At 34.5% G+C, this 18,118-nt stretch overlaps 2 protein-coding genes across 2 annotated transcripts in view; both read left to right on the top strand.

The window, feature by feature from the left end:
- LOC110012093 lies at positions 3,978-5,142 on the top strand. The gene has a single exon (XM_020694203.1). The coding sequence runs from the start codon at positions 4,123-4,125 to the stop codon at positions 5,140-5,142; it is 1,020 nt and encodes a 339-aa protein (XP_020549862.1). The 5' UTR covers positions 3,978-4,122.
- Positions 5,214-18,118, top strand: part of LOC105164525 — a 35,234-nt gene continuing 22,329 nt past the window's right edge. The window contains 4 exon segments of the mRNA XM_020694202.1: positions 5,214-6,801; positions 7,276-7,417; positions 7,419-7,533; positions 7,535-9,056. Coding sequence (XP_020549861.1) covers positions 5,214-6,801; positions 7,276-7,417; positions 7,419-7,533; positions 7,535-9,056 — 3,367 coding nt within the window.

Raw genomic sequence — 18,118 nt, 5'->3', positions numbered from 1 at the left:
CAAATGTAGGTCTAGACCCAAGCATTTGTGTGGTAAACTTGTTAAGCGTAATAATAACTACAACTTAGTATAAAAGGGAAACAAACTTGCATTAATAAAACCGTTGAAAACAACTAAATTTTAAACGTTCTCAAAATTCCACGAAACTTGACCCAAAAGTTGGTCTAGACCCAAGCCTTTGTATGGAAAATTTCTTTAATAAAAGGGAAACAAACTTTCTTTAATAAAACTGTGTAAAACAGCTAAATTTTGAACTTTGTCAGAACTCGATTAAACTTGACCCATACGTAGGACTAGACCTAAGAATTTGTGTGGTAAATTTGCTAAACGTAATAATAACTACAAGTTAGTATAAAACGGAAACAAACTTGCTTTAAAAAAATCATGCAGAACATCTAAATTTTGATCGTTCTCAGAATTCGACGAAACTTGACCCAAACGTAGGTCTATACCTAAGAATTGGTGTGGTAAATTTGCTAAACGTAATAATAACAACAAATTAGTATAAAAAGGAAAAACAAACTTGCTTTACTGAAACCGTGCAAAATAGCTAAATTTTGAACGTTTTCAGAATTGGATGAAACTGGAGACAAACATTGGGGTAGACCCAAGCATGTGTATGGTAAATTTGCTAAGCGTAACAATAAATTCAAGTTAGTATAAAAGGAAAAGAAACTAACTTTAATAAGCCAGTGTAAAATAGCTAAATTTTGACCGTTTTCAGAGTTCGACGACACTTGATCCAAATATTTGTCCAGACCCAAGCATTTGTGTGGTAAATTTGCTAAGCGTAATAATAACTACAAGTTAGTATAAAAGGAAAAAAAAACTTGCTTCAATAAAACCCTGCAAAACAGCTAAATTTTGAACTTTCTCAGAATTCCACAAAACTTGACCCAGAAGTTGGTCTAGACCGAAGCATTTATATGGAAAATTTGCTAAATGTAATAATAACTACAAGTTAGTATAAAATGAAAACAAACTTGCTTTAAAAAAACCGTGCAAAACATCTAAATTTTGAACGTTCTAAGAATTCGACGAAACTTAACCCAAACGTTGGTCTAGACCCAAGAATTTGGGTCTTAAATTTGCTAAATGTAATAATAACTACAAGTTAGTATAAAAGGGAAACAAACTTGCTTTAATAAAATCGTGCAAAACAGCTAAATTTTGAACGTTTTCAGAATTCAACGAAACTAGACCCAAACGTAGGTCTAGACCTAAGCATTTATGCGGTAGACTTGCTAAGCGTAATAATAACTACAAGTTAGTAGATAACGAAAAACAAACTTGCTTTACAAAAACCGTTTAAAACAACTAAATTTTGAACGTTCTCAGAATTCGATGAAACTTGACCCAAATATTTATCTAGACCCAAGCATTTGTGTGGTAAACTTGTAAGCGTAATAATATCTACAAGGGAAAACAAACTTTCTTTACTAAAATCATGCAAAACATCTAAATTTTTAACGTTCTCAGAATTCGATGAAACTTGACCCGAAACATTGGGGTAGACCCAAGCATTTGTATGGTAAATTTGTTAAGCGTAATACTAACTACAAGTTAGTATAAAAGGAAAAGAAACTTACTTTAATAAGACCGTGTAAAACAGCTAAATTTTGAACGTTTTAAGAGTTCGACGACAATTGACCCAAATATTTGTCTTGACTCAAGCATTTGTGTCGTAAATTTGCTAAGCGTAATAACAACTACAAGTTAGTATAACAGGGAAACAAACATTCTTTAATAAAATCATGCGAAACAGCTAAATTTTGATCTTTTTTAGAATTTCATGAAACTTGACCCAAAGGTTGGTCCAGATCCAAGCACTTGTATGGTAAATTTGCTAAGCGAAATAATAACTACAAGTTAGTATAAAACAAAAACAAACTTGGATTGATAAAACCGTGCCAAATAGCTAAACTTTGAACGTTCTTAGAATTCGACGAAACTTGACCCAAACGTAGGTTTAGACCCAAGCATCTATGTGGTAAATTTGCAAAGCGTAATAATAATTACAAGTTAGTATAAAAAGGGAAACAAACTTGCTTTTAAAACAGTTAAATTTTAAACAATCTCAAAATTCCAAAAAACTTGACCCAACCGTAGGTCTAGACGCAAGCATTTATGTAGTAAACTTGCTAAGCATAAAAATAACTACAAGTTAGTATAAAAGGGAAAACAAACTTGCTTTACTGAATCCGTGCAAAATAGCTAAATTATGCACGTCCTCAAAATTCGACGAAGCTTGACCCATACGTTGGTCTAAACCCAAGCATATGTATGGTAAATTTGCTAAGCGCAATAATAACTACAAGTTAGTATTAAAGAAAAACAAACTTACTTTAATAAAATCGTGTAACACAACCAAATTTTTAACGTTCTTAGAATTCGACGAAACTTGATCCAAACATAAGTTTAGACCCAAGCATTTGCGTGGTAAATTTGTTAAGCGTAATATTAACTACAAGTTAATATAAAAGTAAAACAAACATGCTTTAATAAAATGTGCAAAACAGCTACATTTTGAACATTCTTAGAATTCGTCAAAACTTGACCCATACGTAGGTGTAGACCCAAGCATTTGTATGGTAAATTTGGTAAGCGTAATAATAACTACAAGTTAGTATAAAAGGGAACAAATTTGCTTTAATAAAACCGTGCAAAACAGCTAAATATTTAACGTTCTCAGAATTCGACGAAACTTGACCCGATCGTTGGTATAGACCCAAGCGTTTGTGATAGGATCGCATTTTATGCTTATTTTATATAATATTTTAGCCTATTTTGTGACCGAATGCTCCTAATTAAATATTATTTTGCAGCATTAGGACAAAAGAAATGGAAAATGAAGAAAAGCACCAAAATGGAAATTTAAACAAGACTCAAACTCAATTTTTGGCAAGAGTTTGGAGCTGCTTGGGCTACCTCTGATGAAGGAAGAGTTTAACTAGGATTAGGATTTTATCTCTATAAGTCTTTTAGTTCAATTAGGAATCTACTTCTAATCCTAGTAGAACTAGGTATCTAGCTATTATAAATAGGTGATGTAATTCACTTTAAGAGAACTTTTGAACTCTTCTATTTCTCTACGTTTTTATATTATTTTGCTTTTCATGCGTTCTTCCATTAGCATGTCTAGCTAATTCCCTTATTTCGGTTGAAGACTTGGTGAATGCTTAAATCCAACGGGTTGTGAGATCTAATTTGTGCTTTCTACTTTTATTCATATTGGTATTTGTGTTGTTCTCTGTGTTTTTATTACAAATAATCTGATTTATTGTCAAGAATATTTGCCTAGCCAATTGAACTTTCAAATCCGTAATTGTTTGTTTAGTTCGATAACTAGTGGTAACACAACATAATTGATTATGTAGAAGTTTTCGATTATGTTGTGGGGAATGCACAATCTAACTTAAATAAATCCTCGTAGGAATTTATTGGTTAGAATTGGGCCTTTCTAGTTCTTAATGCTGTCGGTAAATTAAATCTTGAGGACGTTCCCAAGGTTGTTTACTGATTAGGGATTTAGTCAACGGACGTTCCTTGGCTATCCACAAGGTAAGGAAAGGTGAGGTCGTTAGGTCGTACCAATTGCCATAACCAATTTATCTATCATGAATAATTGTTATCTTTGCATCTATGATCAACCGTGGAATTAAGTGTGGTCCTATCTTTAACTGGAATACTCTTCTCTTATATTTATCTTTTTTTTAATTTTATTAGCTTTTTAGTTTTATTCTTCTTCCAATCAAAACTCCCCCTAATTATTTTCGTTTTTGAAGGAATTAATTTAAAACCAATCTCTGTGGATTCGACCCTACTCACACATCTACAAAAGTGTTCGTAGGAATTATTTTTGGTGGACTTCGACACTCATCAAATTTTGGCGCCGTTGCCGGGGATTAGTGTCTTTAAATTAATTTCTTTTTCTAGTTACTTGGTTTTATGCCGCGTTCTTCTCGTACAGGTGAACTTAAATTTGACCCAGAGATCGAGAAAACTACTCGTAGACTCCGAAAAGAAACCAAGCAACACAAGGAAGAGGCTTCTACTTCTTCCAAACCAGCAGCAGACTCTGAGTTAGACGTGTCCACGTCTAACAACTCTAAAGACGAAGTCATGGCCCAAAATCCCGAACGAACGATCAAAGAGATGACTTCGCTTGACTTAAATCAACAACCACTCTGCATTGAATATCCTAATTTAGATGTTGATTTTGAACTTAAATCCGGTCTCATCCACTTACTTCCCATTTTTCGTGGCCTTGCAGGTGAAGACCCACACAAACACCTCAAAGAATTTCATGTGGTGTGTTCCGGCATGAGACCTCAAGGAGTCACCGAAGAACAAGTCAAGCTAAGAGTTTTTCCATTCTCATTGGGCGATAAAGCAAAGGATTGGCTCTACTCCTTACCTTCGGGATCTATTGTTAGTTGGAACGAGCTCAAGAAACTATTTCTTGAGAACTACTTCCCTGCTTCAAGGACTACAAACATCCGAAAGGAAATAAGTGGAATACGCCAATTCTCTGGTGAAAGTTTCTATGAGTATTGGGGAAGATTCAAACAATTGGTGGAGAGTTGCCCTCATCACCAAATTCCCGACCATCTTCTAATTCAATATTTTTATGAAGGATTGTCTGAGGCAAATAGAAGCTTGGTGGATGCAGCTAGTGGAGGTGCTTTGTATGACAAAACTCCTACGGAAGCACGCAAACTAATCACAACCATGGCGGCTAATAATCAACAATTCGGTAATAGAAACGACAACTCCCCACAAAGGGTAAACGAGGTAAGTACTTCTCTTGATGAACGTTTGGATAAACTTACTTCTCTTGTTGAAAAATTTATAGGGGGAAGCATTCAACAAGCCAAAACTTGTGGGATATGTACATCTTCGGGACATTACACCGACGCTTGTCCTACACTTCACGAAGAATCAACCAAACATGCTGACGCCGTTGGTGGATTTTTTGGGCAACAACAAAGGAGACATGACCCATTTTTCAATACCTACAACCCTGGATGGAGAGATCACCCAAATTTGAGGTATGACAATCAACCTCAAAACTTTCAAAGAGTCCACCACCACCACCTCAAGCCAATCCCAATAATGGTATGCCTCTGGAAGATATCGTGAAGACACTCGCCTTGAGCACCCAACAATTCCAACAAGAAACCCGCTCGAGCATACAAAATTTGGAATCCCAAATGAGCCAACTAGCCTCTTCCGTTAGCCGTTTGGAGACTCAAGGTAAGTTTCCTTCCCAAACTACTATTAATCCTAAGCAAAATGCTAGTGCTATTGTTTTACGCAGTGGAAAAGAGCTACAGTCCGAAATTAGCATTAAGCATGGAGACGCACAACAAGGCACAACAGAGGAAGAGCTTGAAAAATCCAAACAAACCAGCAATGACATTCCTAAGGCATTGGTGACAAAACCACCCTTCCCGGAAAGATTTGCTAAGGGTAAAAAAGAAGGAGAAGAGAGGGAAATCTTCAAAACATTCCGTAAAGTGGAGGTAAACATTCCATTACTTGACGCAATTAAACAAATACCCCGCTATGCCAAATTTCTCAAAGAACTGTGCACCAACAAAGGAAAGTTGAAAGGCAATGAAAGGGTAAGTATGGGGGAGAATGTGTCCGCAATTCTCCAACAAAAACTACCCCCCAAATGCAAAGACCCTGGTATGTTTTCTATCCCTTGTAAAATTGGTTTAATAGGTATTAAGAGAGCCATGTGTGATTTGGGTGCTTCTATAAATGTCATGCCTCTTACTATCTTTAAATCTTTGAATGTTGGTCCATTAAAAGAAACGGGTGTTGTGATTCAACTTGCTGATCGTTCTATTGTTTATCTTGAAGGAGTCCTTGAAGATGTTTTAGTAGAAGTTAATGAATTGGTTTTTCCTTCTGATTTCTTTGTGATAGATATGAGGGAAGATAATTCCCCCAATTCTACATCTATTTTGTTAGGAAGGCCATTTCTTAAAACCGCTAGAACAAAAATTGATGTCCACAATGGTACTCTCACTATGGAATTTGATGGTGAAATTATAAGATTTAATATATATGAATCCATGCGATATCCTAGTGATGTACCTACTGCTTTCTTTTTGGATGCACTTGACCCTGTTGTGCAGGAATTGACAAATTATGATAATGAAGACCACGCCAAGTTAGTGCTAGAAAGGAGCCTCACACCCACACAAGTGCAACTTTTGGAGGACTTTATAGCACTCGATCCAAACATAGGAGAAAGCGTCTTCGAATTTGAAGCCCTTCCACCTTTACCCTCCAATCTTGCTTTCATTGAATTGCCACAATCTCATACTAAACTTGTCCCTTCTATCTTGCAGGCACCTACTTTGGAGTTGAAGGAATTACCCAAGCATCTAAAGTATGCCTTCTTAGGAGAAAACGACACTCTACCGGTGATCATCTCTAGCAAGCTTTCCTCCTTAGAAGAGGAAAAATTGATCCATGTGCTTCGAGAGTTCCGAGAGGCCATTGGTTGGACCATAGCCGACATCAAGGGGCTAAGCCCTTCTACGTGCATGCATAGGATTCTACTTGAAGAAGGAGCCAAACCATCACGAGAGGCACAACGTCGATTGAACCCGCCTATGATGGAAGTGGTAAAGAAAGAAATTTTAAAACTTCTTGATGCAGGTATAATCTTTCCTATTTCTGACAGTGAATGGATAAGTCCTACTCAAGTTGTGCCTAAGAAAACGGGTATCACTGTGGTTGAAAATTCTTTTGGAAATTTGATACCTGCTCGTGTTCAAAATGGTTGGCGTGTATGTATTGATTATAGAAAACTCAATGCATCCACTAGAAAGGATCATTTTCCACTTCCTTTTATTGATCAAATGTTAGAAAGGTTAGCTGGGCGTTCTCATTATTGTTGTCTTGATGGCTACTCAGGTTTTCATCAAATACCCGTGGCACCAGCCGACCAAGACAAAACAACCTTCACGTGCCCCTTCGGCACATTTGCCTATCGACGAATGCCCTTCGGTTTATGCAATGCACCCGCCACATTCCAAAGATGTATGGTAAGCATTTTTTCTGACTATGTGGAACAATTCATAGAGGTATTCATGGATGATTTTACTGTTTATGGAAATTCTTTCAATGATTGTTTGGGAAAATTGGCTAAAGTTCTTGAAAGGTGCATAGAGAAGAACCTTGTGCTTAATTATGAAAAGTGTCATTTTATGGTTGATCAAGGTTTGATTTTGGGGCATATCGTATCTTCTAAAGGAATAGAAGTCGATCCAGCTAAAATTGATGTCATAAAATCCCTACCTTACCCCGCTAGTGTGCGGGAGATTCGCTCTTTTCTTGGTCATGTAGGATTTTATAGACGGTTCATTAAGGATTTCTCCAAGATAACTCAATCCCTATGCCGTTCTAGGCCAACGAGTTGGAAAGGACCCTCATGTCATCTACTACGCTTCAAGGATGTTAGACAACACTCAAAGCAATTACACCACCACGGAAAAAGAACTATTAGCTGTTTGTCTTTGCTTTAGAAAAGTTTCGTTCTTATTTGCTTGGTACTAAAGTGATTGTTTATTCTGATCATGCAGCACTTAGGTACCTCTTGTCAAAAAAAGACGCAAAGCCAAGGCTCATACGGTGGATACTCTTACTACAAGAGTTTGACTTAACCATTAAGGACAAAAAGGGGGCGGAAAATCTCGTTGCCGACCATCTCAGTCGATTAATAATCGACGGACATTCACCCCCTTTAAAAGATGAATTCCCGGATGAACAACTCCTCGCCACACAAGGAATAATCCCATGGTACGCTGATCTAGTAAATTTCCTTGCTACTAATACTTTGCCTAATGATTTGTCTAGAGCAAAAAGAGAAAAAATTAGAAGTGATGCAAAGTACTATGTGTGGGATGATCCATATTTGTGGAAGTATTGCTCAGATCAAATCATAAGGAGGTGCGTACCCGAATCCGAAGTTACATCTATTCTTGAATTTTGTCACTCTCATGCTTGTGGGGGGCATTTTGGGCCTAAACGAACAGCATTGAAAGTGTTAGAATGTGGTTTATTTTGGCCAAATTTGTTTAAGGATTCCTATCTATTCTGCAAATCTTGTAAGAATTGCCAAATGACGGGAAATCTCGGTCCCCGTGATCAAATGCCCCTAACCTCCATACTTGTGTGTGAAATCTTTGATGTATGGGGAATTGATTTTATGGGACCATTTCCCTCATCCTTTGGTAAATCTTACATCATTCTTGGGGTAGATTATGTATCTAAGTGGATTGAAGCAAAAGCCACACGTACGGATGATGCTAAAACTGTCATAGATTTTGTGAAGACTAACATCTTTTCTCGGTATGGGATGCCTAGAGCCATCATTAGTGATCGAGGGACTCACTTTTGCAATAAGATGGTAAGTGCTTTGTTCAAAAAGTACAATGTAACTCATCGAGTCTCCACTGCCTACCACCCGCAAACAAATGGTCAAGCCGAAGTCTCCAATAGTGAGATCAAGTCCATACTTGAAAAGACGGTCAATCCCAATCGCAAGGATTGGAGCGTTCGCTTGGATGATGCGTTATGGGCTTACCGCACTGCATACAAGACTCCAATAGGTATGTCCCCGTACCGTTTAGTTTTTGGTAAACCTTGTCATCTTCCTGTTGAACTTGAGCATAGGGCTTTTTGGGCAATCAAACAACTCAACATGACGATGGATGAGACGGGGTGTCAAAGAAAATTGCAACTCCAAGAGCTTGAGGAAATTCGAAATGACGCTTACGAAAACTCAAGGATCTATAAAGACAAGACTAAAATTTTCCATGATCAAGCCATCTCAAGAAAAGTCTTCGTTGTTGGGCAAAAAGTGCTGCTTTTTCATTCCAAACTTAAACTTTTTCCGGGTAAGCTGCGTTCTCGTTGGATTGGACCTTTTGTTGTGACTCATATTTTTCCTCATGGTGCAGTTGAAATCAAAAGTCCAACCACTCAAAAAGTGTTCACGGTGAATGGGCATAGGCTTAAACCATTCTACGAAGGTTTTCAATCAACTTTAGTAGACAAAATACAACTCATGGAACCCACCATCACCTAGAAACACCATCCCGTCTAGCCAAAGACGTTAAAGAAAGGCGCTTCTTGGGAGGCAACCCATGTCCTTTTTCTTTTTTTTTTTTTTTCTCAGTTATTTATTTCTCTCTCATCTAACCTCTTGTGAATGTTGTGATACCACTAAAATCGATTTTTGCAGGTCAAAAGGTATGAGCATCCACAAGGGACTCTCCTTCTCATTCAAAGCCTCACAATTCTCGAGCTCCCGCAGTTCCACCACCTACTCCCGAATCACTAAGGGACGCTCTCTTTCTCCCTTTCTCTTATTTTATCGTCCTAGATATGCATGCTTACCACATTGGGGACAATGTGGAATTAAGTGGGGGGAAGGTGTTTTGATTGTTTTGATAGAAAATGAGTCTTGGTGGATTAATTATTTTGATTGATGCTTGCTACCCCTTCCATATTTGTTGAAGCAAATATTATTTTATCTTGTTCTCACACTAGCTTTATGATCAAAGACTTAGGTTAATCAAGTAATAATTTGGTAATGTGTGATAAGGATGTGCATCTAATGACTCCTGACAACTTACAGTTAAGAACTTATTTTTGCAAATGGTGATTTGATTTGAAAATTGAATGTGGAAAATTGGTGGACATAACCTACCTAGAGAGGAATTTTGAGAGAGAAATTTTGAGCCTATACACTCATAAAAATCTACAATTTTTCTTTTCTCGAGAGATAATGCTTCATGATTTTGTCTTCCTAGAACTTGCTTTGAACCATATCGAGGCCACATCTTTATGCATACACTTGAAAATGATAAAGGCGTTAGGATAAAAACCCCTTTAGCTTAAAAAGACCACCTACATACAAATCCCCTTAGTAAGCCCATTTGGGCCTTATAAGCCTTAATTCCTTGTTATGCAACCCCAAGTATAAACAAACTCTACCGTCTTTTTATTATCCTTGTTTGGCCCTTCCAAGGACTAGTAGAGCGTCAAGGAAACAAAGATGTATTCTAAGTATATGTTTTGACATTAAGTGTGGGGATATCTCAATTATTGTAAAGGACATTTATGAGCTAACATGTCACATGACAATCTTGTTCTATGCCTTAATAGACAAAGAAAGAGGAAAAAAAAATTACTTTTAAAAAAAAATACAAAAAAAAAAGAAAAAATAAAAAAAAAAGAGAAGAAAAAAATATATTTTCTCTCTTTGAAAGAAAGGCATAGCTCAAGTCGAGGAAAGTGGGACATGAAAGAGTATGAGATAGATCAATTTTGAAAAGCTTGGATTCCTACATCTATTACTTGGTGCTCTAATTTAGTTCCTTGGATTTTCACCTTATTTTTCCTTATTTTTCCTACCCCCAAACCAAAGCCCCATTACAACCAAAATATAAGACCTCTTGATTCAAGTGTGTGCATATTTATAAGTGGTGGAGATTTTGGTGAATAATCAAGCCTATGGTGAAGCATTTTCATAGCAAGCATTTGAGTGAAACACTCAACCAAAAACACTTGAGAGATTGGGAGATGTGAGAGCATAGTCCACTTGTTTTCCATGCTTAGTTTTCATGAAGATCATCTTGTGAAAACTTGTTTGAAACTTATTCAGTTGTCTTTTATCATATGATGTGTCATTCTTTGAACACTCAACTAGATTCTTGCTTGTTACTTTCGTCTGCGATCCATAAAGTTTGAACTTGTTCAACTATTTTATCTCTATTTCTTTGCATCGAGGACGAGCAAAGGGTTAAGTGGGGGGATATTTGATAGGATTGCATTTTATGCTTATTTTATATAATATTTTAGCCTATTTTGTGACCAAATGCTCCTAATTAAATATTATTTTGCAGCATTAGGACAAAAGAAATGGAAAATGAAGAAAAGCACCAAAATGGAAATTTAAACAAGACTCAAACTCAATTTTTGGCAAGAGTTTGGAACTGCTTGGACTACCTCTGATGAAGGAAGAGTTTAACTAGGATTATAATTTTATCTCTATAAGTCTTTTAGTTCAACTAGGAATCTATTTCTAATCCTAGTAGAACTAGGTATCTAGCTATTATAAATAGGTGATGTAATTCACTTTAAGAGACAACTTTTGAACTCTTCTATTTCTCTACGTTTTTATATTATTTTGCTTTTCATGCGTTCTTCCATTAGCATGTCTAGCTAATTCCCTTATTTCGGTTGAAGACTTGGTGAATGCTTAAATCCAACGGGTTGTGAGATCTAATTTATGCTTTCTACTTTTATTCATATTGGTATTTGTGTTGTTCTCTGTGTTTTTATTACAAATAATCTGATTTATTGTCAAGAATATTTGCCTAGCCAATTGAACTTTCAAATCCGTAATTGTTTGTTTAGTTCGATAACTAGTGGTAACACAACATAATTGATTATGTAGAAGTTTTCGATTATGTTGTGGGGAATGCACAATCTAACTTAAATAAATCCTCGTAGGAATTTATTGGTTAGAATTGGGCCTTTCTAGTTCTTAATGCTGTCGGTAAATTAAATCTTGAGGACGTTCCCAAGGTTGTTTACTGATTAGGGATATTTAGTCAAGACGTTCCTTGACTATCCACAAGGTAAGGAAAGGTGAGGTCGTTAGGTCGTACCAATTGCCATAACCAATTTATCTATCATGAATAATTGTTATCTTTGCATCTATGATCAACCGTGGAATTAAGTGTGATCCTATCTTTAACTGGAATATTCTTCTCTTATATTTATCTTTTTTTTAATTTTATTAGCTTTTTAGTTTTATTCTTCTTCCAATCAAAACTCCTCCTAATTATTTTCGTTTTTGAAGGAATTAATTTAAAACCAATCTCTGTGGATTCGACCCTACTCACACATCTACAAAAGTGTTCGTAGGAATTATTTTTGGTGGACTTCGACACTCATCAGTTTGCGTGTTAAATTTGCTAACTGTAATAAAACCTACAAGTTAGTATAAAAGCGAAACAAAATTGCTTCAATAAGGCCGTGTAAAACAGCTAAATTTTGAATCTTGACCCAAAAGGTGGTCTAGACCCATGCATTTGTGTGGTAAATTTGATAAGCGTAATAATAAGTACAAGTTAGTATAAAAGGGAAACTAACATGGTTTAATAAAACCATGTAAAACAGCTAAATTTTGAATGTTATCAGAATTCGACGGAACTTGACCTAAACGTAGGTCAAGACCCAAGCATTTTTGTGGTAAATTTTATAAGTGTAATAATTACTACAAGTTAGAATAAAAGGAAAAACAAACTTGCTTTAATAAAACCGTGCGAAACAGCTAAATTTTGAACTTTTCTCAGAATTCCACGAAACTTGACCCAAAAGTTGGTCTAGACCTAAGAATTTGTATGAAAAATTTGCTATGCGGAATAATAACTACAAGTAAGTATAAAATGGAATCAAACTTGCTTTAATAAAACCGTGTAAATAAGCTATATTTTGAACGTTCTCAGAATTTGACGAAACATGACCCAAACGTAATAATAACTACAAGTTAGTATAGAATAGAAACAAACTTGCTTTAAAAAAACCGTGCAAAACATCTAAATTTTGAACGTTATCAGAATTCGACGAAACTTGACCCAAACGTTGGTCTAGACCCAGGAATTTGTGTGGTAAATTTGATAAACGTAATAATAACTACAAGTTAGTATAAAATGGAAAACAAACTTGCTTTAAAAAAATCGTTCAAAACATCTAAATTTTGATCATTTTCAGAATTCAACGAAACTTGACCCAAGGCGTTGGTCTAGACCCAAACATTTGTATTATTAGTTTACTAAGCGTAATAATAACTAAAAGTTAATATAAAAGGGAAACAAACTAACTCTAAAAAACAATGCAAAACAGCTAAATTTTGAATGTTGTCAAAATTCCACGAAACTTGACCAAAACGTAGGTCTAGACCCAAGCATCTGTGTGGTAATTCGTAAAGTGTAATAATAACTACAACTTAGTATAAAACGGAAACAAGCTTATTTTAATAAAACCGTGCAAAACAGCTAAATTTTGAACGTTCTCAAAATTCCACGAAACATGACCCAAACGTTAGTCTAGATCTAAGTATTTGTGTGGTAAATTTGCTCAGCGTAATAATAACTACAAGTTAGTATAAAACGAAAACAAACCTGCATTGATAGAACCATGCCAAACAACTAAACTTTGAACGTTATCAGAATTCGACGAAACTTGACCCAAACGTAGGTCTAGACCCAAACATCTGTGTGGAAAATTTGTAAAGCGTAATAATAACTACAAGTTAGTATAAAAGAGAAACAAACTTGCTTTTATAAACACCTAAATGTTGAACGTTTTCATAATTGGACGAAACTTGACCAAACATAGGTCTAGACCAAGCATTTAAGTGGTAAAGTTGCTAAGCATAATAATAATTACAAGTTAATATAAATGGAAAAACAAACTTTCTTTACTAAAACAGTGCAAAACAGCTTAATTACGAACTTTTTCTTCGACGATACTTGACCCACTCGTTGGTCTAGACCCAAGCATTTATATGGTAAATTTGCTATGCGCAATAGTAACTACAAATTAGTATAAAGAAAAACAAACTTACTTTAATCAAACCGTGTAACACACCCAAATTTTTAACGTTCTTAGAATTCCACGAAATTTGACCCAAACGTAGCTAGACCCAAGCATTTATGTGGTAAACTTGCTAAGTGTAATAATGACTACAAGTTAGTTAAAAGGGAAAACAAACTTGCTTTAATAAACCGTGTAAAACAGCTAAATTTTGAACGTTCTCAGAATTCGACGAAACTTGACCCAAATGTAGGTCTAGACCCAAGTATTTGTGTGGTAAATTTTCTAAACGTAATAATAGCTACAAGTTAGTACAAAATGGAAACAAACTTACTTTAAAAAGACCGTGCAAAACATCTAAATTTTGAACGTTATCAGAATTCGACGAAACTTGACCCAAACGTTGGTCTGGACCCAGGAATTTGTGTGGTAAATTTGATAAACGTAATAATAACTACAAGTTATTATAAAATGGAAAACAAACTTGCTATAAAAAAACCGTTCAAAACGTAATAATATAAGTTAGTATAAAAGGGAAACAAACTTGCTTTTATAAACACCTAAGTGTTGAACCCTTTCATAATTCGACGAAACTTGACCAAACATAGGTCTAGACCAGGCATTTATGTGGTAAAGTTGCTAAGCATAATAATAACTACAAGTTAGTATAAATGGGAAAACAAACTTTCTTTACTAAAACAGTGCAAAACAGCTTAATTATGAACTTTTTCAAAATTCGACGATACTTGACCCACTCGTTGGTCTAGACCCAAGCATTTATATGGTAAATTTGCTAAGCGCAATAGTAACTACAAATTAGTATAAAAGAAAAAACAAACTTACTTTAATCAAACCGTGTAACACACCCAAATTTTTAACGTTCTTAGAATTCCCCGAAATTTGACCCAAACGTAGCTAGACCCAAGCATTTATGTGGTAAACTTGCTAAGTGTAATAATAACTACAAGTTAGTTAAAAGGGAAAACAAACTTGCTTTAATAAATCGTGTAAAACAGCTAAATATTGAACGTTCTCAGAATTCGATGAAACTTGACCCAAACGTAGGTCTAGACCCAAGTATTTGTGTGGTAAATTTTCTAAACGTAATAATAGCTACAAGTTAGTACAAAATGGAAACAAACTTACTTTAAAAAAACCGTGCAAAACATCTAAATTTTGAACGTTCTTAGAATTCGATGGAACTTGACCCAATCGTTGGTCTAAACCCAAAAATTTGTGTGGTAAATTTGCTAAACGTAATAATAACTACAAGTTAGTATAAAAGGGAAACAAACTTGCCTTAATAAAACTTGCAAAACAACTACATTTTGAACGTACTTAGGATTCGTCGAAACTTGACCCAAATGTAGGTCTATACCTGTGACGCCCCAAAGATTATAATATATAATTGGGGGATTAATTGGTAAATTTTTATGAAACTTAGTTAATTAGTATATAAATTATGGGCTATAATTGGAATATAATAAAATTTGAACGGATTAAATTGGAGTTCGTTATAATATTTTTGGACAATTTATTCTAATTAAGAAAATTAGAAAGGACGTAAATGGTATTTTGTAAAAAGTTTATTTAAATAAATAAAATAATAAAATAATCATATTATATATTTATATCATAAATAACATATATATATATATATAATGGGTGAGGAGAGAGAGAGTATGAAGTGAGGCGGTGGGCACATGCAGAATAATACACACACATTCACACACAATTAAAGAAAAGTTGCACGCTTCTCTCTCGCGGAAAAACTGAAAACCGAGGTACGAAAATTTCTATTTTAATTCATATTAATTAGTATAATTAATTTCTTAATTACTCCGTTTAATTAAATGTTGTTTATGCTAAGTTATATATTATTTAATCGGAGTATTTTATGAGTTTTGCTATTTAAAATAGTGTCAAATTAAATATCGAATTGGATATAAAAATAATGTCGTTGGTAAATTAGATTATTAAATTTATTAGATTGAATATTACTATAGCTAATCTGTATAATTCCATCGGAATTGTTAACCAAATACGCAATTATATGTATTATTGTTCAATTAAAGAATATAATAGCGAGGAATTGATAGAATATTCGTAGAAATATTCCAAAAATTATATTTAATAAATGGTATGTTAATAAAGAGGAAAAACGAAGATTTGTACTTCGATAGAAGTGGAATATTAAAGAATTATTAAAAATTGTACGAATAATATTTAATATTGTATTTAAAAGAAATTATGATATTCTCAATATATTAATTGTATGTGATATAATTCATTATAGGATACAGGGGTGAGGTGAAAGGACTGACAATTAGCGGTTGAGTAGAAAGAAACGTTATAAAATTGAGGTAAGTAAATAATTAGTATTATCTATATATGTTCTTTTTATTTGTGGTATTACTATTATATGACTTTGTGGTTCATGCTGATATTGTTTTATCTGAAAATATATGCGTGGTGAATTATTTGATTTGATTGATGATACTGTGTACGTGGAATGCGAAGACACGTTGAAATATCATGTTTGTTGTATGTTGTGTTGTGGGTGTCTGCAAATGAGAATATGTTGATATACTATTTTACGTGACTGGTTGCTTACAAGAATTATGTGGAAATGAGGGAGTGGTGAAAATTGAATATAATTGTGGTGTGAATACCCCTTGACGTGTTGAAAATGCTATGTGCGAAAAGAAAGTGCTATGTGCGAAAAGAAAATGCTATGTGCGCAATGAAAGAGCTTTGATGCGAAATGAAAATGCTATGTGCGAAATGAGATTGATGAGCCGGCTGTCAAGGGGATTCACTTAAATTTATATAACGGTGAGACTGAGTTGGTGGGAAAAACACAATATCACCTTCTGCTAAGCAAACTAGGAAAAATGGAGTTTGGTTAGTTGTCTTATTATGAGATACTCATGTGGTGTAATAAAGTTGATTATGTTGGAATTAAATTGATTGTATTCCATTCGTGTTGCTTGTTTATCTTGTTTGGGCTATGGTTGACATGCATATATAGATAGGACTGGTTATTTGCTTACTGAGTGGCAGGCTCATTCCCCTGCTGACATTTTCTTTCAGGAATAGACTTTGAGGTGTCTGACTATTGAAGAATAGGTCCACGCGCTATACTCAGGCAGGTCGGGCCAGTATGCAGTTTTCTCCTCTTAGTCAGTTAGAGTACAACTCACATTTTGTTAGTACAGAGAAAATATAATTGTACGGATTACTTGTGGTGAATCACCTTGTGGTGTTTGATATGTATATATATATATATAATATTGTAGGTTGATAATACTTGCTATGACATGTTGGGATTACGTATGCAAATTGATTAGTTGATTATGTGCAAATTTATATATATGAACACAGAGATTACTATAAGTATGATGTTTAGCGTAGATATATAACTTGTTGCAAAGGGGGTGCTACAATACCCAAGCATTTGTGTGGTAAATTTGGTAAGCGTAATAATAACTATAAGTTAGTATAAAAGGTAAACAAACTTATTTTAATAAAACCGTGCACAACAGCAAAATTTTGAATGTTCTCAGAATTCGACGAAACTTGACTCAAACGTAGGTGTAGACCCAAGCATTTTTCTGATAATCTTGCTAAGTGTAATAATTACTACAAGTTAGTATAAAAGGGAAAATAAACTTGCTTTACTAAAATCGTGTAAAACAACTAAATTTTGAATGTTCTTTGAATTCAACGAAACATGACCCAAACATTAGTGTAGACCCAAGCATTTCTATGGTAAATTCGCTAAGCGGAATAAAAACTACAAGTTAGTATAAAAGAAAAATAAATTTTAATAAGACCGTGTAAAACAACTAAATTTTGAACGTTTCTGAGTTCGAAGATACATGACCCAAATATTTGTCTACACTCAAGCGTTTGTGTGGTAAATTTTCTAAGCATATTATTAACTACAAGTTAGTATAAAAGTGAAACAAACTTGCTTTAATAAAATCATGCAAAAGCAGTTTAATTTTGAACGTACTCAGAATTCGAGAAATCTTGACCCAAAAGGTGGTCTAGACCCATGCATTTGTGTGGTAAATTTGATAAGCGTAATAATAAGTACAAGTTAGTATAAAAGGGAAACTAACATGGTTTAATAAAACCATGTAAAACAGCTAAATTTTGATTGTTATCAGAATTCGACGGAACATGACCTAAACGTAGGTCAAGACCCAAGCATTTGTGTGGTAAATTTTATAAGTGTAATAATTACTATAAGTTAGAATAAAAGAAAAAACAAACTTGCTTTAATAAAACCGTGCGAAACAGCTAAATTTTGAACTTTTCTCAGAATTCCACGAAACTTGACCCAAAAGTTGGTCTAGACCTAAGAATTTGTATGAAAAATTTGCTATGCGGAATAATAACTATAAGTAAGTATAAAATGGAATCAAACTTGCTTTAATAAAACCGTGTAAATAAGCTATATTTTGAACGTTCTCAG

The sequence above is a fragment of the Sesamum indicum genome, linkage group LG6 (assembly GCF_000512975.1).
Source record: "Sesamum indicum cultivar Zhongzhi No. 13 linkage group LG6, S_indicum_v1.0, whole genome shotgun sequence".
NCBI lineage: Eukaryota > Viridiplantae > Streptophyta > Magnoliopsida > Lamiales > Pedaliaceae > Sesamum > Sesamum indicum.
The sequence above is the reverse complement of the archived record's forward strand: the minus strand, read 5'-3'. Positions and strand labels throughout refer to the sequence as shown.